Genomic DNA, 21,694 nt, shown 5'->3' on the forward strand with positions numbered 1-21,694 from the left:
TTTTCCTCCTTCTTGAACATCACTGTGTGGAGGTAACAACCTTTCTGTCTCACTCGGGCCCACAATATTATCTTTAATGGCAGACTAATTGGATTGGCATCCATCTGTGTTGCTGTCTGAATCCCTTTGTCATCACAAGTCACAGTGAAGATAAGGAGACCCTTATCTTCATTTGCAGACATGCATTGCATTTGACCAAGACTAACTAGTGTCATATATAGTATTTTAACTAGTGTATGATATTACATGACATATAGTTGACTGGTAACCATGCATAATCATAATGTATTCTTGGAACTGATGTAGGTTCTCTTGTCTGCTATGCCTTTATCTTCTCTTCATATGCTCACTCTCTTCATCCCTCTCTTCCCATCCAGAGACGTGAAAGCTGGTAACATCCTACTGACTGAGCTCGGTCAGGTCAAACTGGCCGACTTTGGCTCTGCCTCCATTGCCTCACCTGCCAACTCCTTTGTGGGAACACCTTACTGGTTAGTACACACAAGACAAGTCATAGACATATGGTAGGGCGCAGCAAACATGGTGTTGGTCAAAACAAGACCAACATGAACCAACACGCACCTTTTCTTATGTAACGCAGTTATAAATGTTGGTCATATGTCTGAGTAAGCGCCTGAGCTGCTTTTACATAAAAGTCACAACAGCAATTTTAGGTTGGACCTAGTAATACTGATAAATGAAAATTAATGAGGGTATCTGCTGTGAGAGGAGGGGTGAGCCTCATGCTCAAGATGGACAACTGCTGTTGTCCCGCAGTGGGTTTATGTCTCAGTGTAGCCAGTCTATTATATAGTGTAGAAGCTGCTGTGATGTCCTCTGTTTTTTGCCCCTCATATAGAAATCAACTGCTCCATATTATCCACCAAAATATCCACTCAAGCTCTCTTGACAGCTTTGATGGTGAATGAAATCATCACATAAACAGCTGGACTAGTGATGGATTGTCATGAGCAGCCAAAAGCACAACTTTGTCTCACTTGTCATGTTAAATCCGTGCACACACACAAGTAGTCACACTCCACATTTACAGAAACACACATATATTCCAAAAACTGAGCTGCTATCACAGCATACCAGAGTCTTTAAAAGCTATGAGAGGCTTAACAGATTATAACATTTTCATGGATTTTACCTCATACTTACTAAACTCTGTTTGTGTGTGTGTGTGTGTGTGTGTGTGTGTGTGTGTGTCTGTGTGTGTGTGTGTGTGTGTGTGTGTGTCTGTGTGTGTCTGTGTGTGTCTGTGTGTCTGTGTCTGTGTGTGTGTTCGCACCTCTCTGTCCTCAGGATGGCCCCAGAGGTGATCCTAGCCATGGACGAGGGTCAGTACGAGGGGAAAGTGGACATCTGGTCCCTGGGTATCACCTGTATTGAACTGGGTGAGCCTACATCTACCTGCTGGTCATTTATAGGCCCTTACATTCAGAAATTCAACAGACCTAATCTGATTAAAAGTGAGACAAGTGGACAAAGCATACAGTTAATTTCAAATTTACCTCATTCAACGAGAAGCAAGCTTGTGGTGATTGTGAAAACGTTGTCATTAAAACATCACTCGTCTACCCTTTTCTCCTTCTGACTCTTTTTCTCCCTTGATTTCTTATCTTAGCGGAGCGTAAACCGCCCTTGTTCAACATGAATGCCATGAGTGCCTTATATCACATCGCCCAGAACGACTCCCCTACGCTGCAGTCCAATGAGTGGTGAGTTGAGAACACTTATATAGAACACCAAATATTAGTTTTCTATTTTTTCCCCCAGCTCCAGTTCAGCCAAATATCAAAATTGCTTATCACATCCCTCAATTATAAATGCATAGCCCAGAATGCAGTCCACGAGGTGATCCGTCAAACTCACACTTAATGCCTAAAATGCTAATGTCATGAAATTTAAAAGAAAATCTGTTTTTCACACTATCAAAGTTATTTATCTACAGTCAAAATAAAAGCCAGTGCTGATACAATACCTCCAGTCCACTAGTCAACTGTGAGTATTAAAGCCCAATCCGATCTGGGCTCAGTCGGAGTAAGACACCCCTGTGGTAATCTGGCTGACCTGTGATCCCTGCGACTGGCCTCGTGCAAGGTCACACTCTCAAGTTTCTTATGTAATTACTTGAGAAACCTCCACCAAAGAAATACTGTGAAAATACCCACACCATTCCTGCTGGGCTCTATAGCATATTTTAATGTAAATCAACATCAAAATAAAGCTGTGTGATTGGTCTAATATTATTCTAGGAGAAAATATCTCACATTTCTTTCGTTTGCCATACTAACTACGATTTTTCTCTGTAGACAGACTCTGTGTTCGAAATGTAATATGGGAAAACAGCTTGCTTTATGCATTACTTTATGCTGCTCTCAGTCTCACAGCTCATGACTGTGGATGCTAATAGATTCTCTAGAGACTCTCCTTCCAGACATCAAAAAAACTTTAAGCAATTTAATTTAGGCCAGCAGGTTTTAAACAGCTCTTTGCTGTCTCTCTGCAACACCAGCCCATCCTACAGTGTTGGAAGAAGCACCTTTTTTTTCAGTCAGACCAGATATCATGGTGGAATTTGACGTTTTCAAGTTTAGCTAATAAATTAAGAAACTCTATGTGAAATTGTTGATTTCTGTTGATACAGAATATCTCTGTCTGTTAATATGCTTATAATATAAAGGAATAAAACTGATTTGGTTCTTTTTTTAAAGTTGTGGCAAAAACATATTAATAACATAATAGTTGTTCATTGTTGCTTGCAGGACTCCATTTTAGGAAGATTAATGATTCGGGCTAGCTAAAGCATGAATATTAACACTTAGACTCCATCACCATAGCCACCATACCTTCAACTGACAGGTAAATACTTCATGAACACATTCTGCATTGTATCCTCCATATTAGCTTGTTGATAATTACTCCATATACACATTAATGTACATTACACAACATACTAGCCACTTCATAGTTGTTTGAGATGCACATGTAGTCGGTATGAGCTTTCACAAACCTGGAGGTAAATGTCGAGGGAATGGAGGATTTTGGTAGCAAACCATGTAAACTTTGGCTCAGCAGAGAAGAAGATAAATATTTAGCAGTAGAAATGTGTAGAGAAGTAGGTGAACTAAATTGGCAAAAATGATCACATGGATACTAAAAGTAAATTGGCAAGGCAGCTAAATATTCCACCGTTCCTTTTGAGTTGCTGTAGCCACTGCTCACACAGTGCATGTGAGGTGCGATTGTCCTGGGGGGGAACAACACTCGTGAAATATTAACCCTGAGTTTGATCTTCTCCCTGTAATTCACTTTTGTGTACTTCTCTCACGCTATCACTACCATGTTATGAAAGCAAATGAAGTGTTTGAGGTCCTAGGCATGCAGAGTCATGTGGATGTTTGTTTCTTGTAAGAATTTGCATCTTCTGCACAGCCGAGGCAAGTAGCTGAATGTTGCTCTCTACCTGCCTCAGAGTAGCCTGAAGGCACCAGTGGCCTTCCTGTGTCTTCCACCCATGCTCTCAGTAAATAAGGGTTCATTTTTAAACTTTACAAGAGAGCATGCATTGTGGGCACTGACAGACATCAAGTCATCAGAAACATGAGGCAGGGGGTGTCTTTTAAGTCAGAATTTGCTGCCTATGACTGTGCGTGGAGAAAAGAAGAATGCCTTTTGTAAAATTACCACTGGTTTCTAACATCGTGCTGAGGGGAGTGATTGTGTGGGGCGGCGTAGGGGTTGTGGTATTTTTGGAGGAGCTGCTGCGGCCTGAGGCAACATCTCGCCAGATGAGACTAGTAGAGACATCGGCTCCATAGTGTTACCTCACTACACAAACACAGGGCTGCACTGTATACACATTGGTTTGACATGCCTTGGATAACCACAGAGCACATTAGATGTAGAGGCTGAGGTGGAGCTGGGTGGTGGAGAGGTGCTGGGGTCCTGCACTCACTGACCTTACAGTGACCCTGACTGTGCATATTGACTATGAAAATCCTAAATAGCATCATAGGCTTATTTATTTTAACGACCCATAGCAACAACCTAAACACACTGTGTTACATATATCATGTTATCATGAATTTATTTTTAGATAAGAGTCAGTAGCCCAGTGTTCCACAGCTCCAGTGGCCTATATTTTTATTGCTTCACATATTTACATAATACATACATGGTTCATACTGTATATGGAGCTACATTGAGAGATTACACAGGATTGTTTTGGTTTAATTCATTGATAGGATAAACGAACCACAACAGAAGTAGAGATTACTCATCGGGTTAAACGTTCATTGACAGTGAGTGTGGCTGAAGGCAGCCTATCAGACTGTCACTGCTGTTTCTGCTTAACTTATTCTGATTTAAATATGTTTGACTGAGAAGGGGAATCTATAACCTCCATCTCCCTGTCCTCTTTACGCAGGTCTGACCCCTTCCGGAGCTTTGTTGACTACTGCCTACTGAAAATTCCTCAGGACAGACCCTCGTCAGGGGAGCTGCTAAGAGTGAGTGGGCTTCTTCTGTAATCCTTCTAGCTGTGACCTCACTTCCTGTCTCAGTCAGTCCCTGAGCCTTGCAGATGAGTCACTCCCACCCACCCACGGCTCGCTAATATGCAAGGAGATACAGTGTGTTCTTCAAGCGCAGGAATCAAGCACCCCGCTGAGAACCGCTTATTCTTTCTCTCTTTTTTTCCCCCCCATTTTTCGTAACTCTGCTTCTTGTGCCGCGCCTTGCAGCCATGGTCCTTAAGGGCTCCACAGATCTTATGTGTGTTTGCTGCTTCCACATCAGTCCTTTGTTTAGGGTCCAACTGATATGGGTTTTTAAATGCCGTTTCTACCCATCATATATACAGTTATTCACTGTCTTTCCAGTTGTTTTTCGATGCCAGAAAATGAGCAAAACAAGACACATTTTAGAAAAGCCCCATTCTTTTCTTTTTTATATAATAATTAGATGGTTTTTACAAAAAAAATCTTATCAAAAAGCCTACTTTTTCGAGTTTTGAAAAAACAAACAAACAAGTGAATAGTCGAAGCTTCTTAAATAACAAGTCTGAAAGAAAAAAAATTTAGATAATTTTGTCACATGTCTCCACTGTTAGATAAAAAGAAAAAGCAAACATTTTGTAATAAAGAAATGTAGCTGCAAGTCAGTCATTATGATGACATTTTTTCGGCCATCCTCCCCATAACACCTCACACGCACCCCACCAAAAACACAATGAACACACACGGTGTTAATCTGTGTATGTTCATTGTGTTTCCCTGTAGTTGAGGAGTTGATCTTTTTGTTTGTGTGACCAACAGGTAATCCTATTGGCCCGCTAAGAGCTTTATGTTCTTGGTGATCACGCTCAACGGTGGGGGAGCTCCAGCAGCAGCTTTCAAACTGACCTCACCTTAGGGAAGGTGTGAGGTTAGGTTGCGGTTAAGTAAGGGGCTCTGGACTGCCGTTAGGATAGGAGCGACGTGTAGACTGGAATTCACTCTTCCCAGGACCCCTGACCCAAATCCCGTCCAAAAAACCATTAAAGAGGGATAAGTACCAAACAGACTTTGGATCAGTGTCGAAGGGGCTGCTTTATGTTGAAGGGCTTTTTGGGGGTTGGGGTGCAGCTTATGATTAATACCCCACTTTCCCTTCTCAGATGCACAAGCAAAATCACTCTTCCTTTCAGTGCACGCACACACGCACAGACACACAGGCACACGCCCCTCCAAGCTCTTTAAAGGGGAAATTAGGTCACTAATCTAGGGGCCTTGAGCTATCAGTGTTCTGGCTTCAGGTTAAATACACTCTCTCCCCATATACCTCATTCAGAGTAATAGTAATTATATAAATAATGAAATAAAAAACACTCAGTGACCTCCTCCCATAAGTACTCAACGTTTACGCAAAAAATACTCTTTTGAACAATTAAAATAGCTCCGGGAGTTGTTTGGGGTGTATTTTTTTAAGCCCATAAATTAACTACCAATCCACAGATATTCCCAGTGTAACAACAGTTTCCCAGAGGACAAGAGGATGTGTTCAAATTGATTCTTTTCTCCGACCAACAGTCCAAAGTCCAGAGACACTATAAAGTTAATAATAAATATGTGATAAAATGCATTTGAGATCATAAATTGATGAAACCCGACAGAGTGAATCTGGTAGAACAAGCTGGTAATATGACAGTATCCTGTACATAGAGGGAAGGGGCTGAAGATGCTGTGGAAATGCGGAGACTTCTTCTTAACACTGCCCTTATAAAGAGGAAGAATCCTGTAGATAACTTCCCGCTGGTCGATGGGACGGGGCTGGCCAACCACCCACACTCTGTAGGTCCGTCAGAAAACGGGACAAACCACTCTCATCTCTATTTTCAGAGCGTGATGTCATTCCCCTGCGTCTTGACTAACCCATTACACCAGCATCTGTCACATGGAAAGGAAGGTGTGCAGAGAGAGAGCTGGAAATGTACCTAAAAAATTTTTTTTTCGTACATTATATGTATATATGTTAGTCTAGTACTCTGAATTTGGGTACATTTCAGCCATTTAAGCACACACCATATTTTATGAATGAGAGTGACTTAAAGGAGGTGTAAATGTGTGTGTGTGTGTGTGTGTGTGTGTGTGTGTGTGTGTGTGTGTGTGTGTGTGTGGTGGAGTGGGTGGAAGCGCATGGGAGAGAAGATGTGTTTTTGTTTTATTTTTATTTTCATCTTGATGTCAGTACAGTAAATTGCCTAAAAATACAAAAAAAAAAAACTAGACACACACACCCACACATAAACAGACTCAGCCCCCCATTCCCCCCCGACCTGATGATTATGTAATGGTCTAAATAATTACATAAATGCATAATGACCTGGCCTCCACCAGATTACACTTCCCATCAAATTACAGAAAGGTTGGTTCTTTACAGTACAACTGGTCACAGCTTAGAAATGGGATCTAAATGAGTTTCATCAATCAGTTTGGTGTAAAACTGTTAGGGAATATCATTAAATTCTCATGTTTTTATAAAGAAACTGAGCTTTTGTGTAATTTTAATGCTGTTGGGCTTAAACTTTCTTGTTGTAGGAATTCAGCTACTTTTGGTAAGAAATGTCAGGTTGCCAATACAGTAGTGAATATACATTGGGGTCTCAGGTACTGTTACTAAATTATGATTTTTTAATAACCCTTAAATTATTTTTTCTTTTCAGATAGGTTAATGTTTGTAGTCCTTCTAGAGAAAAAAAAAAACAGATTCAAAGACTGAAACCTCTCAATTAATTATCAGCATATTAGTCATCGGTTGTTTCTGTTTCTTGCTAAAATTTAATTGAAGCTGTCATTAACTTGGTGCCAAGGCAAATACAGTTAAGACATTATTTATCTGGAAGAAGAGGATTAAGAGTATTTGTGAAAATCGATTTTATGGAACCTCTTACAGAGAATCCACGTGTTCAGTGTACTAGAGGATGTGCAGTGCTGGGACTCCCAGGACCAGCTGAACAACCTACAGGCGCCCTCTAGTGACACTCACGGTTGTGGTGCGTGTTGCAATAATACACTGGATGAAAGAAGCTGATGGCAACGCAGTCCTGAAGCGTTAAAATCACCCTTAAACACAATTTATAAGATCTTTAGGAAAATCATGTGCTATGTGCTATGTAAAAGCTTTAAGGTCTTGCAGTAATGAAGATGTTCTCAAATAATTTTTTTTTTTCATATTTACTGAGAAGTTAGTAATCTTTATTTAATTTAAATTTCACACATCTTTCCACAAAACACCACCTTGTCGTTTGACTTTAAACATTTATGTGCAAAATATTGTTTACTATTAATATTTAAATTATTAGGTTAAATTGCCTTAAATTGTAAGATGTAGTCTGTAACAAAAAAGTTTGAATTGAAAACTTTGGATAAACACAAATTATACGAAAACACAGACGATTTTCCAAATTGCTATTCAGCTATTTTTGAAAATAAGTAATTAGCATTAACTGTAATTAACAACATATCATCCATAAATTGCGTGGTATGTAGGCTGAACTTAATACATAACTTTAATTGAGAAAAATTTAATTTCTAAAACCAGTTTTTCCTTCCCTCTATTCTTCTTTAGATACAATTGGACCCAACTTACTAAGTCACCGGCTCACTTTTGTCCCTCTTTTTGTCTGTCCAGCATGATTTTGTTCGTCGGGAACGGTCGCCTCGCATTCTCATTGACCTCATCCAGAGGACCAAGGATGCAGTGCGTGAGCTGGACAATCTGCAGTACCGCAAGATGAAGAAGATCCTCTACCAGGAGAAGCACAACGGGCCCATGGGAGAGAGCCAGGAGGAAGAGGAGGTGGGAGGAAGAGGAAGAGGGAGGGAGATTAAGGGGAGTTAGATAAGGAGTAACAGTCGAAGGAGCCAGTAGAGAACAAGGGGTTAAAAACATGAAACCAGTTAAGGTACATTTAAATTCTGTTCACAGTCCTCTAACTTTCACCTCAAAGAGAAATCTGTTGTCAATTTCCAGTCCATCCATTTTCATCAAGTCCACGGTGTATGTATAATCACAGGAACAGGAGCACACACCAACAGAGACAATACTGTAGTTGATAAAACAGAGATGAATAATAATCAGGTAGTCTGCTAAAAATCAATAATCAACAGTCAGACAGGCACAGGATACATAAACCAGTTTGTGGCTACAACTGACAATAATTTTTACAATCTATTAATCTACCGATTGTTTTCTCATTTAAAAGATTAATTTTTTTAGCCTGTAAAATATCTGAAAATGTTGACAGATGTCCTGAGCATGGGCCAATTTGGACAAATTTCTTTGCCCGCCCCACAGTCCCAACCCGTGAGGAGTTCAGTTTGTAATGATATTAAACATAGAAAATCTGGAAATTTTTAGATCTGAGAAGCTCGACATTTTTCCTTGAAAAACGACTGAAACAATTAACAGAATTGTTGGATACGTTTTCTTTAAACAGATTAATCGGCTAATCTTTTCAGCGCATCAATTTCTTATTATAATTTAGGACTTGTATTGTACTGCAATATGCACATGATTTGAGTCAACAGGCAGGATTATCTGCAACCAAAAGATGATCTCAGACTCACAGTTAAAAGGGTGAGGACGGGCTTCTTAGTCTGAAGTGATGTTATAGAAGCCTTTCTCCCGCAGCCGCTGTAGCCTGACATTGAGATGAAATGCCCCTTAGCTGAGCAGCCCTGAGGCAGCATGAACAGGCATGGACAGCCAGCAGCCACAGTACTGTCATCCTACACCACCTGACGCAATTCAGAGCAGCCACCAGACGTCACTGCAACAAGACACCTCCGAAGGCTTTACTGACCTGCAGTCCCAAAACCTTGCTTTCTGGTTTCAGGGGAAGACACGGTGCATGTGGAAAGATTGATTATAGCATCCTGATCTACAAGTCTGTTACTGGAGACTTGTTTGCTCCACCTAAAAGCCGTGCAGTGTGGCTCCCTTTATCTATCATGTACACACACTCAAGTGGACTTCTAATCTGAAGACATCTCAGTCAAACCGATGTGCATTAACATAAGCATTGACAAAGGTGAATGATGCAAACCCATACACATCTGAACAATGATGGGCTGATAGGCAATTTAGCATGACTTTGACGCTAATGCACTCCAGGGGTCATTAGTTATTTTCCCTGTCTTAAGGTGACTGCGTTTAATGATAGAAGTTGGAGAGGCCTGCATACATTAGGGTGAATGACATGTGAGTCTGTGTGTGTATATTTACATCTGTGCACAATTGCATGACTCTTGAGTCTTCATTTGTGGGAGCATGTCTCTATGAATATGTGTGGATGTTCACCTGCAGGACAGCGAGGCAGCCAGCTGTAAGATGAACAGCCTGGGCAGCAACCACTCCATCCCTAGCACCTCGGTCAGCACGGGCAGCCAGAGCAGCAGTGTGAACAGCATGCAGGAGGTGCTGGACGACAGCTGCTCCGACATGACCATGATGCACCCCCAGGACTACAGCAGCACCTTGGAGTCCTCCCCGCACACCAAGAAGGTAAAGGTCAGGGGTGAAGGTGGGGGGTGGTGGGAGGGAGGTTGTGAGTGTTTAGGGCTGGATGACAGATTAAAAGTCACACCGTACCAAACTGGAGCTGGAAACTGGACGGCAGAGTGAGCAATTCTCAGCGGCTCCCAAAATCTTTCGTCTGATGAGATGAGCTCAAACACCTGTCATGTTCCAACTGTGTTTATCTGAATGTATTTTAAACTGGATGCAACAGTATTGATAATATGAAAGTGGACAATTTTACAATTATTTTTTCATCCATCTTTTCTAAGAAGATATACTTCCAACTCTCTGCGTGATTCTATCCTAGTTTTCACAAACTCTTAAACTGCAGCATGCGACATTAGGTTGGTGGGAGACTTGTGCCACAGTGTAGTGTGAGATCCATACAAAGTTGTAAATCACATCTTTACTGCGCCATACCTTCATGTCAGTCAAACAAAAAGACAATAAGCTATGAAAACAGCAGAGCTGAGACATGACTTTAGTAACCAGAACGAAGACTTTCACGGAATCACTGCTCATGACGATGCCACACCTTTGAAGTGCTGCTGCTTGGTTTAGAACTGCATTTTCAAAAAAAGAAAAAGAAACTCTTGGCACAACAGATCAGCACAGACAAAACACTATAGGGCACTAAAATCAGGAATACATATATAAACTGATTATAGTGTTTAATCAGGAGCAAAAAGGGAAAAAAGTACCTGACAGGTGAAATACCGAATCCAGATCACCAGAAAAGTCATATCAATTGTTCATTCAACCAAGGTCTGTCTTCCCACCACATTCCATTGATTTCCATTCAGGTTTTTGAGATGTCCTTCTGATATAGAGACAAACAAATGCACACCTCCTGATTAAGGACAAGTACAACTTTTTACTTTCCCAATAATTTTCCTCTTATTCGATGTGCTTAAGTATCACTCTTGCAGCAGTGAACACTTTTCCCAAAATGCCACGTACCTAGGTTTCTAAGAATCTTATTTCTCAGTGATTGCAAAAAGACAGCATGCATAATCAACAAATGCCATGTTACTATTACAGTCACTTCCTTTCTCAGGTAATAACTGCACTCCAGAAATGGAAAGGACACATGGCTCCTTGCAAACATCCTCTGGGTTTCTCTCACTGTTTTCAAGAGTACGCGTAATCCCCTCCCCCCTGAAACCATGGAAACCATCGACACAGTCCTCACTGTTTGGCAGATTGCTTCAAGTTCATCACCGACACTGTTCACACTCCAAGAACAAAGGCTGTGTACACATGTCGACAAGCGGCACCCACACTCCCAGCAAATTCCCCTCTTACAACTCCGGCATCCAGCGCACACACGCATACGCTCACAAATTCAGTAAACACGGGTCAACACCAAGCCTGACATTCTCATCTCATATGACTTAAAAATCTGCGAAGAGAGGGCTGTCACTACTCTGTCATTCTCTTTCTTCATCTGCTCTTTGTATTTTGACAGTGCATGAATACGGATGTCACTTAATGAACAGACAGCCAGTGTGTTGTTTCAAAGTTCAGGGGCTGAACTGAGAACAAATGAAAGTGACACACATTGTTTTCAGATGCTGCCGAAGATCCCTCCTCACATGAATCAACTCATGATGATTTCATCATGTTTTGCAGGGTTACAGTTGACACAGACTTAGCAATTGCTAAAGATTCCTTTTGATATTTAGATCTCGTTTGATTAAAATCAAAGAGGAATTTTTTTATTTAAAGAGTTTTAATAGTGCCACGCTTTCGAGTGAGTTAAAATCCAGTTTTCACCTTCATATTGACACCCTGTTCACATCAGTGCCATTTGCTCTTGTATTATTTTAAAAGAAGACAATTCTGTGACTTAATCGATGACTTTTACTCGTTTTGCTTTACTCACTTTTGTGTTTCACACAGGACCATCAGTACAACTGGGACGATGGGATCCACAGGGACCACCGGCCAGAGCTGAGGCTGGCATCCTCTGACAAGAGCAGCCAGGCCCAAAACTACAAGAACCAGGGCCGCTTTGCCACAATAAAGTCAGCCTCTCTGGTAAGTTTAACAAAACTCTGTTCTCTTTTCTATTGTTTTTATTTTTTTTTGAGATCCTAAAACACATTTTTATTTGGTTTAAGGTTTTCATGATCATGCATTTGTGGAGCATTCACCTTGGAAAAAAAAAAAAAAAAGCCAAAAAATGGAAAAACTACATCTTGCAGAAGCCAAAATCATTCTCTTATGTTTGTTATGTTTACACTGCACCAGCATATGAGGGCGGAGAGGAGGCAATGTTTTTTGTTTCTCTCCGTTAAAACCTGTCCGTGATTGTGAAGGACATTGAGTTGGGCTGTGATGTAATGTCTCCATGCTGAGAAAATGTGGTTTGTGTTCATGTCGGTTGTAAAAGCAGGTCTGTCTTTCCTTTGTGGAGTCTCCTTCCCTCTTTGCTTCTTTACTCAAATCTCTTTCTCCATCTGTTTGATATTGATTCTTTGTTTTCTGTATTCTCTCTACTTCCTCCCGTTATTAGTACCTATCACACCATCTTTTGGTCTTTGCCTCTCCAGTTTTGGCCCATTCTCTGCCACGGATATCCATTTCTCCACTGCGATTCCCTTCATTCACCGCACTCCTTTTGTTTTCTCCTCTACGCTTCGCATTACTACTCCCCTCTATCCCCCCTCTCCTCTATTTCTCCCTCTCTTGAACTTGATAATACATCATTCTCGGATCTGACTCAATATTCTGAGTTGAAGGGGGTGGAATTTTCTCTTTCTTTCCTCCTATGTCTCTCTCTCTCTCTCTCTCTCTCCCTCCCTGTCTGTTGTCATGGAAACCGGCTCTAGTAACTAGTAAGTAGTTGTGGTGTTGTGTGTAAGCGTATGAGACTGTGTGTGTGTCTGCCCATCCATGACCCAATGGTTTTAACTGTGAGTCTCTTCTGCTGTCAGGTCTTAAACCAAACATCAGACAACATGAGCAAGGAAGACATGTGTGTAGCCGAGTGTGTGTGTCCTCATACTGTCCTTGACCAGTACTTGAACCACTGATAGACCAGGGCTGTGTGTTATTCTATTGACCAGCAGTGACCTTCATCTGTATTCACACACTACTGGAGATTTCATTTTTTTTTTTGTTTTGTTATTCTTACAGTTGTGGTCTCTTTTGACTTGCAGTCACATAGATATTGACAGGATCTGTATGAGTCCATCTGAAGGTACTGCATATCCAGCGTACACCATTAAAGTTTGTGGGTGGAAATAGGAACATGCTATTGTGAAGTAGACACCCGACAAAACTTAAGCTGTCAAGTTCCTTTAATTTCTTGACTAATTTTGTACTTTTCCTTCTGTGGACGCGTAGCCTAAAAAGGATAACATCATGTCAATTCTCTGTCAAACATTCGTTTCATTGTCCCACTGGGGGGAACACTCTCTCAGCATTATCTTCAGAAGCCTCCACACCATTGGGTCCCAACCTTTTTGGCTTGTGACCCTTTAAAAGGAAGCAAGGTCTTCTTGTGACCCCTCGTCACTGGTTGTATGTCTACCAGTTGTGACCAAAGAGTGACTGTCTCTCTTGTTTAATATGGATGATTTTTAGAGGCCTGAAAAAGTTAAAATTATCCAGTAAAGCAACAAAACCAGCAAAAAAAAAAATGTCATTTTGTGTTTGCTTTGTAATGTAATATAATTTTTTTCCCCTCATAATTATGAATTAATAACTCATGATTAAGTAATATTATCATAAAGTTACCAGCCCATAATCACGATTTATCTCATTATTTTGACATATTATCATATGATTATTAGAAATTCTCTCACAATCCTCTGTTCATAATTTTCCTCTCAATTATAAGTCATTATTTAGAGAAAAAAACTCCAAAAAGACAACAGCTTTGTAGCCGAAACAGACTTCTATTCCATTTATCGCACAACCCCTAAGAGTTATCTTGTGGCCTCCCATGGGCTCCTTACCCCCAAGGTTGGAAATCACTGCCCTATACCATTACTCCAGCAGTGGCACTCATGTCAAGGCACAGACACAGACCTTTCCTATAAAAAGGTCGACACAGCATCCCTTGGCGCTGCTGCAAGTGCGTAGTTTAAAAGTCTAGCAGAGCAAGCTAACACCTCGGTCAACAGATGCTAGCACCAACTGTGCCTGTCATTCCCTTAGCTTACTTTTCACCATAGCGCAAGCTTAGGCGTAGTTGGCACCATACAACAAGCACCCCACTGTTTGCTGACCAAGCCAATAGCTGCTTACGTCCAACCAGCCAGGTAGCACAAGCTGGCTATGAACTACGTCTTCCATAGCTGCCTGACCCCAGTAAGGTTTTGCCAAATTTTCCTTTCTCAAGCTTGAGAGATAAGAACACCTGGTGCTAAGTGGGGAGAGGAGAAAGATTTTGTTCTCATGCTAGTGGTGTATGGTGACAATAAGCCTAACTCATCCTCATTTTACACGAGGAGGGTGTTCTGGTGAGACAGATCACTCATGTGAAGTAACCTTAAGTTTAAGGAAATTTGTTCTTATGCACAAAAGGCAAGCAGTTGTATCCCCTGTCCTCTACTCACATAAATTTAACTTATAAAGGAAAAAAAACATTCTTCCCTCTCCCCAGCTCTTGTTTCCTATCATTTATCTTTTCAAGAATCACCTTAACATTACAGAAAAATAATCAGTACGCTACAGAGTTCTAACTCATCCATTCATTGTAAATTGCTGTGGATTAAAGTCCAACTCAAATACCTCTGCTGTAAGCACCCGAGGTGGCACACAACTGTGTCGGCAGCTCTGTGTAACTGACGCTGTCTGTCTTGAGAAGAGGTTTCGTCGCGTAAACCACAGTATCTCTGTCGTGTGGTAGCACTGGTTGTGCCCGCCGGCGCTGGAAGAGATGACATCATCTTTTTCTGCCGAGTGCAGACGTCCTCAGATTGGCCTCGACTCGCTGAGACTGGAATCAGCAGGTAGACAAAGACAAAGAGGGAGAGAGAAGAATGGGGAGTCCAGATGGTGAGGGGTGATGAATCACCAGAGAAGAGAGAGAGTTGAAGACGGAAAACAGGAAAAGAGAGAGCTCATGAACAAGAAGAATGGATTAAAAAAGGGGGAAATGAAAAACATGCTGCCAGTAATAAGGTGCATCCTCAAAAACACAAGTATGTAAATTCCAGAGTGAGAAACTTGCTCATATTTCCAGAAGACAAAGGAGGAAATCATGGTGATGGAGAGAGATTCGAAGAGATTCAAGGGTGAATGAAATGATAGAGCATGGTAGCAGGAGAAGGTAAAGACGTGGTGGAGGACGCAGATGGCAGATATCAGGGGGATAAGAAGGACAGATAAACAAACAGAGGTGAGACAAAAGAGCAGTCCAGATTGAAATCTTGACTGACATAGAAGGACAAGGGTTTAGAGGCAAAAAGAGGATGACGGGCTTCGTCACCCAGAGGTGAAGCGGAGAGTCCGATCTGATGTAATGTCGGAAAACATTGGACAGAGAAAAGTGGAGTAGGAGAAAAGTCAGGGGTAAAACTGAAGAGAAGGGCAGATAAAAAATGATGAATAGAGGGCGAGAAAAAGAAGAATCGTTAGAGAGGAGGATGAAAAATTATTGAGGAAGATGTAAGAAAAGGATGAGGGGGGACAGAAACAGCAGGAAGAGATGGATGTAAAGCGAGAAGGAGAATGAATGTGAGACACGTAGCGAGTGAGAGGGAGGGCAGGGGTTATTATAGGTCAGATGAAGTAACTGACTGAAGCGTAAGGCGATGTGAGAGACATCATCGTTGTAAAATATTTCACCTCTTCTGCCACTTGACTCGTCTTCAGCTCTCGGTTGTAGGTTGTAACCTGTCAGCGAGTCAACAGCATTGCAGCAGTTTGCAGTCAAGTTGAAGGTGCGTCCAAACATGCACCTTCACCATCAGTTAGCTGTTTTTGCCAACAGCCAAAGCTTATAACTCAATATAATAGCAAATAGCAATATACCTTATTGGTATCTACCATATAGTTTTAAAGCAGAAAAGGATTAAAAGATTTATCACTAAAAATCATTAAATGTCAGAGGTTGTGGTTAATCCAGGTGAACCTCTTTTGCATTTGCATCTCATTAGGGACCCAGCAGAAATATGAAAATACTGAGCCCCCCACGTTTGTGCATCGACAGGAAAACAGGACAATAAATGAGGGTCTGTAGAGGCTTTTTGCATCCTTTTTTTTAGCTGGGTGACTTCACAGAATGTTACTTTACATCTGTAGCAACATTTAAAGTACAGCCATTTCTTCTTTTTCTGTGTTATACCTCACAAAGAGCCAGTTCAGGCTTGAAACATTGTACTTTTCTTATGGAAGAACATTACAGTGATGCAAGTCTAGTCAAGTAACTCTTATTTTTATCTCCTGGCATTTTCAGCAAGTTGAATGCCTTCTTTGCAACATTGAATTCTGTCGGGAAAACAACCTAGACCTGCTCTGGTAAATGGTTTTTACTCAAATCATGAGAAAAATGAAGAAAAAAAAACTGGCTCTACTCATTCCCTTTATATTAAATTTCCTTTAAAGAGTCTTTTAGTAGGTAGTTACCAGCCAATAGCTCAAATATTTGTGTCTATATATTTTTTTTTTTTTGGAATTTAACACTTTTGAGACTCTTTAGGATAATTTCGGTTTAAAAATTGTAATGGGGACGGTTGGTTATTGAAGAGAAGAGCTGGGGTCAATTCATGTTCACTGACACCTGGTGAACACACAGCTCAAACTGCCTGTAGCTATTAATTTAATACAAAGAAAAATGCAAGAAGACAGTTTGTGAGTGCTCGCCCCACTTATTTGTTATTACACAAATCAGTCACAACAACCTATTGAAGAAATCACGTCCTTTCAGTACAACACTAAATGTATTTAAGACAGAACACCTTGAACTGCAAAGTAAGCACAATAACTAAGTTCAGCTGCCAAATTCCCACTGATCTCACTGGAACAGTCACCTTTAGCTTGCATGCCCCCCCCCGCGCGAATATGATCTCCTTTCCAGTCCCTGAGCCTAGTGTGAAAGAGGCCATCACATGACGTGACTTGGCCCTTTGTGGCAGTATGCAGGGTGGCAGCGAAGCAAGTGACTGGGATTGGGAGCTGCTATTACAGTAGGGGTATTGATTCAGCACAGATTAAGCAGGAGGGGAGCTCAACCTCCATTCATTTCCGAGTCAACACCCCCCCCCCCAATGCTCTCACTTTACCTCTCATTATTTCCATTTTTTTTCCCCTTCTAAGTCTCTCCCAGTCACTCTCCATCTGCTGTTTCTCCTTTGCAATCACCCCTCCCCTCCCCTCATCTCTCTGCCTGCTCCTCTCTAGCCCCCCCCCCTCCAACTTCTCTCACTCTTTCTCAATGAGGTATTCATGTGACCCACCTGCTGTCCGCCGCTTAGCGTTAGCCCGACTAAAGAGCCGCTCTGTGCTCTTGTTGGCCTGTGGAGTTGGTCTGCCTTATTCATAGTTCACACGCCTGCCTTGGCCGCTGCGTGCCCAGGGCGCGAACTGGGGTGGGGGGGTGTCCTCGTCCAGTAAGAGGAGAGTCTCTGGGTGGCATCAGAGCTCAGACAGGGTTCTGTCGGGCATAGGATGCTGCACAAGGTTCCTGGATGCTGGTGCACTTGGCTAAAGTAGCCATCATGTTTGGCCTGAGGAGCTCAGGTGGAAGTTATGAGAAGATGCGGAGCGAGTACTACCTAGATGTCGAGAACCCTTTCTGTGCTCAGGTTGGTGTTTCAGGTGTAGGCTTTGCTAAAAAATGACATTTGACATCTCTGTGAAGACATCCAGTATGGTCCTTCACTTCGATTAAATATGATTATGTAGCTCTTTTAATTTTTCTGTTTAGTTTTTTTTCTTGCACCATCTGATTTAACCAAAATCATCTCTAGATTATTTTCAGATCCTTCTTGGTTGCCTGATCTGTGCATGTGTGTGCGATGTTCAAATGAAGGAGCTTTTGTGTGGCTTTAGTTGTAACTTCATCTGAAGAGATTCCACAGTATTTCTTTTTTATGGTCTTAATTTCCCATCACCGGTTGAAATTTTTTAAGTGGCTTACTGCTTGCAGCAGCTGAACTGTAATATTTGAAAATTGTTACTGCATATTTACAAAGGACAGGCGACAGGTTAAGCATTGCTTTTTGGATGTACCCCAGATTTTATAACCTTTCGATTTCTTGTGTAGGTTAAATAATGTGGTTTTCGGTCTGATCAAAAAAAACAGATATCACAGCGCCCACATCTCCAAACTTCTCATTCTCCACAGGTGACCAAGCAGATCCATGAGCATGAGCAGGAGAGCGAGCTGCGGGAGCAGATGTCGGGCTACAAGCGCATGCGGCGGCAGCACCAGAAGCAGCTGATTGCCCTGGAGAACAAGCTGAAGTCCGAGATGGACGAGCACCGGCTCAAGCTGCAGAAGGAGGTGGAGACGCAGGCCAACAACGCCTACATCGAGCTGGAGAAGCTGGCAAAACGCCACGCCGTGCAAACTGAGAAGGAGGTGGGATTGGTTGGGGGGTGGGTGGGTGGGTTAAAGTACATGAGTGGAAAGCATAAGTGGATGCATAAGTACAGTAACCTCTAAGTTATTTCACAGATGATCACATGTACCATGCAACAGTTGGCTAGGGGATAATGTTTGCTTTGGAAAAACAGGAGAGGACATGATGTCGACATTATTATGATTCTGTAGTTGCTGTAAGAAAGTTTCTTGAAAAGTTAATTCTGTTCAAAAATGTTATTGTTTGAACCATGAAGCTCTGACATGAGTCTTTCATCGAATACTACAGAAGGTTTAGTTAGGACTTTGCACACTGCTGCCACCCAATGATACATATGATGAAACACAAGGGCAGAAGTGGGTCACAGAATGTCACACTCTGAAAAACAAGCTGCATATCTCCGTGATTAGCACGCAGCGTGCCATACCAGCCAGGGAGATAGTATATCTGTTCATATAGACCAGCATGCACCCCTTAAAAGGAACATAAACACACAGTGTCACATCACATGTGGGTTGACGCATCACTCAGCTAAACCTACTGGTTACTAGAGATTGGCTTACTCTGGTCTGAAAATAGGTTGCTTTAGCAAGTAAGTCTGCCATGTTTTGTTACTTGTCTCTCAACCACTTTTCAAAGTCATGTTTCCTTGAATGTCTATAAATTGACCAACAAGTGACACCTAACCAGAACCAACCACTCAGCCCACAGAACAAAATCTTTAGCCGCAGCTCATATTGTAATTATACAGGACGAGAAGTTAGCTGCAACTAATTATTATTTTCATTATGGATTCATCTCTATATTATTTTCTTAATTAATCTTTTCTTTTAATCATTTAAAATGGTGAATTATTTTGAAAAATGGCTGTTTAAATTTCTGTGAGACCAAGGAAATGTCTTCAGATGTATGGTTTGTCCAAAACTCAAAGATACTCTGTTTAAATTATGTAAAACTGCAAATGCTCTCACTGGAGAAGCTGTGACCAGAGAATGTATGTTATTGAAAATGACTGAGAGAATTAATTGATTACCAAGGTAACTCTAGTTATCTTGATATACTGTAGATTTTAGCTGGTATCATAAAAGCTAGCGTATGACTGTATTCGTTCAAAGCTCAGTGCCGACCTTGTAGCCTATATTCAGTTAGGAAATATATGGTCAGCTAACAGCTCTGTGCACCTGTTTTCCTCCTGTTTCATGTGTCCCCCAGATGAAGACAGCGTTGGCGGATGAGAAGAAGTTCCAGCAGCAGATTGTGGCCCAGCAGAAGAAGGAGCTGACCACTTTTCTGGATAATCAAAAGAAGCAGTACAAACTCTGCAAGGAGAAGATAAAGGAGGTGCGCCACGTTTGTTGGTTTCCTTTTTCCTCCTCAGGCGAGCTCCTTTGTACGCCTCTCTTGTGTGTGACACATGGTCCTGTATGCTGTTTACTGTCGAATCAGCCCTCCTCCACACAAACATGGGCATTCAGTGCCTCCGAAGTGGTCATTGGGAAGTTGTGTTGAGTCACCCAGCCTACTCACTGTGTACCTACACATGCGTATATACACACAAACAGGGAAACCCACAAATCCATACGCCTAGTGTAGCATTTATGTGCCTCCACAACTTTGAAACTGAGTCCAAAGAATACTCCTGTGGGCTGGGAGTGTGTTACACTGGTCAGCACAGTTAAAAGAAAGCGTCGCTGGCAGGGAGAGATATTTCCCACCAACCGAGGGCTATAACGGAATTAGACACCACAGAGAGCAGGGATCAGACTCGTGTGTTAAGTGCATTAGCGCGAGTTGTAGATTACCTCAAAGCCCATGAAAGAGAAAGAGAACTCATACTCCAGAGGGATAGATTTGGCTGAAATTATCTCTTTTTTTTCTCATCCCTTCCTGGCTTCGAAAGTCAGCTGTAGTTCAAGACAGAAGGTCAGTTGGAGTTTGCCGTATGCTCCACAAACACTTGATAATGTAGACTCGTATGGAGGCTTTTACTCCCACATTCAGAAACATGCATATATAATACATAGTTTAGAAATCTGCTTTTCACATATCCACTGGTTTAAAATAATGTCTCAAACTAGATAGCTCCTCACCCCCCCTGGCCATGGTGGATAGTCCCAAACTTACTTGAACAAATAAAACTTCAGTAACAGATAAATTACCCACCCAAAATGTCAGATAAATCTACCAATCACAGTTCAGATTAACTGATCATTGGCTACGGCCTTTTACAGATTCTGACCATCCTTTTATCCTGTACTTGCCAAAAACAATCTCCTCTCATAATTCCTCTGCTTGGAACTTTCACCCATCTCAGGAGATGAACGAGGACCACAGCACGCCCAAGAAGGAGAAGCAGGAGCGTCTTTCCAAGCACAAGGAAAACATGCAGCATTCCCAGGCCGAGGAGGAGGCCCATCTCCTGGCCCAGCAGAGGGTTTTCTATGACAGGAACTGTCGCGGCTTCAAACGCAAAGTCATGATTAAGAGGCACGACTTGGAGCAGGAACAGATCCGAGAGGTGTGGAGGATGTACATTCTTAGAAACATTATGTGTGATTCAGCAAGTCATAAATTAAAAGTGGACTTGGTTTTTCATTTAATTATGTCCAGTGTAAGAGTTTGAATTGAAGTTAAATCCGTCTCTATTAGTTGTTATTGTTTGGGATGCCAAAATATTTTTCTCAGCAAACAGCAGTGTGTCCTTAATAACTACACCCATTGTTCTTTAGATCTGTGTGGTGTTTCCTGTTAACTATAAGAAGATTATTACAGAGTAAAGCAAGGCAGCAATGTCATAATCTGAAAAGCTCTTGTGTATATGTGGAGGAAGTCTTAGAAGGTCCAAAAGCTTGCTGAGTCACGCTTTAGAGGATAGTTTGAATGTTTCGGAGTTTAAATTGAAAATTAATGGAGGTTTAATGTGTGATATTTATCGATTTTTCAGCTGTCGATAATGGCAGCCAATGTTCTAAGCCTGAAAAAAACAAAGAGGAAAATTGATTTCTACAAGTGAAAATGTGAATGTCACATTGAAAACAAGCTGAACAAACAGTGTTACAATATCGCCTACTGCAAGTCATCAATGG

General features: G+C 41.6%; 1 protein-coding gene across 7 annotated transcripts in view; it reads left to right on the plus strand.

Annotated features, from left to right (window-relative positions):
- The window catches only part of taok3a (TAO kinase 3a), a 70,115-nt gene that overhangs the window by 41,451 nt on the left and 6,970 nt on the right, over nucleotides 1-21,694 (plus strand). For 5 of the 7 annotated variants that reach the window (XM_040155075.1, XM_040155076.1, XM_040155074.1 and 2 more), the window contains 10 exons: nucleotides 378-491; nucleotides 1,309-1,400; nucleotides 1,631-1,724; nucleotides 4,436-4,517; nucleotides 8,179-8,346; nucleotides 9,856-10,053; nucleotides 11,971-12,108; nucleotides 18,371-18,607; nucleotides 19,821-19,949; nucleotides 20,923-21,126. In XM_040155075.1, coding sequence (XP_040011009.1) covers nucleotides 378-491; nucleotides 1,309-1,400; nucleotides 1,631-1,724; nucleotides 4,436-4,517; nucleotides 8,179-8,346; nucleotides 9,856-10,053; nucleotides 11,971-12,108; nucleotides 18,371-18,607; nucleotides 19,821-19,949; nucleotides 20,923-21,126 — 1,456 coding nt within the window. Of the gene's footprint in view, nucleotides 1-377; nucleotides 492-1,308; nucleotides 1,401-1,630; nucleotides 1,725-4,435; nucleotides 4,518-8,178; nucleotides 8,347-8,794; nucleotides 9,751-9,855; nucleotides 10,054-11,970; nucleotides 12,109-18,370; nucleotides 18,608-19,820; nucleotides 19,950-20,922; nucleotides 21,127-21,694 lie in introns of those variants that run through there. The other 2 variants (XM_040155081.1, XM_040155080.1) reach the window with 2 other exon arrangements.

The sequence above is a fragment of the Xiphias gladius genome, chromosome 19, assembly GCF_016859285.1.
Source record: "Xiphias gladius isolate SHS-SW01 ecotype Sanya breed wild chromosome 19, ASM1685928v1, whole genome shotgun sequence".
NCBI lineage: Eukaryota > Metazoa > Chordata > Actinopteri > Istiophoriformes > Xiphiidae > Xiphias > Xiphias gladius.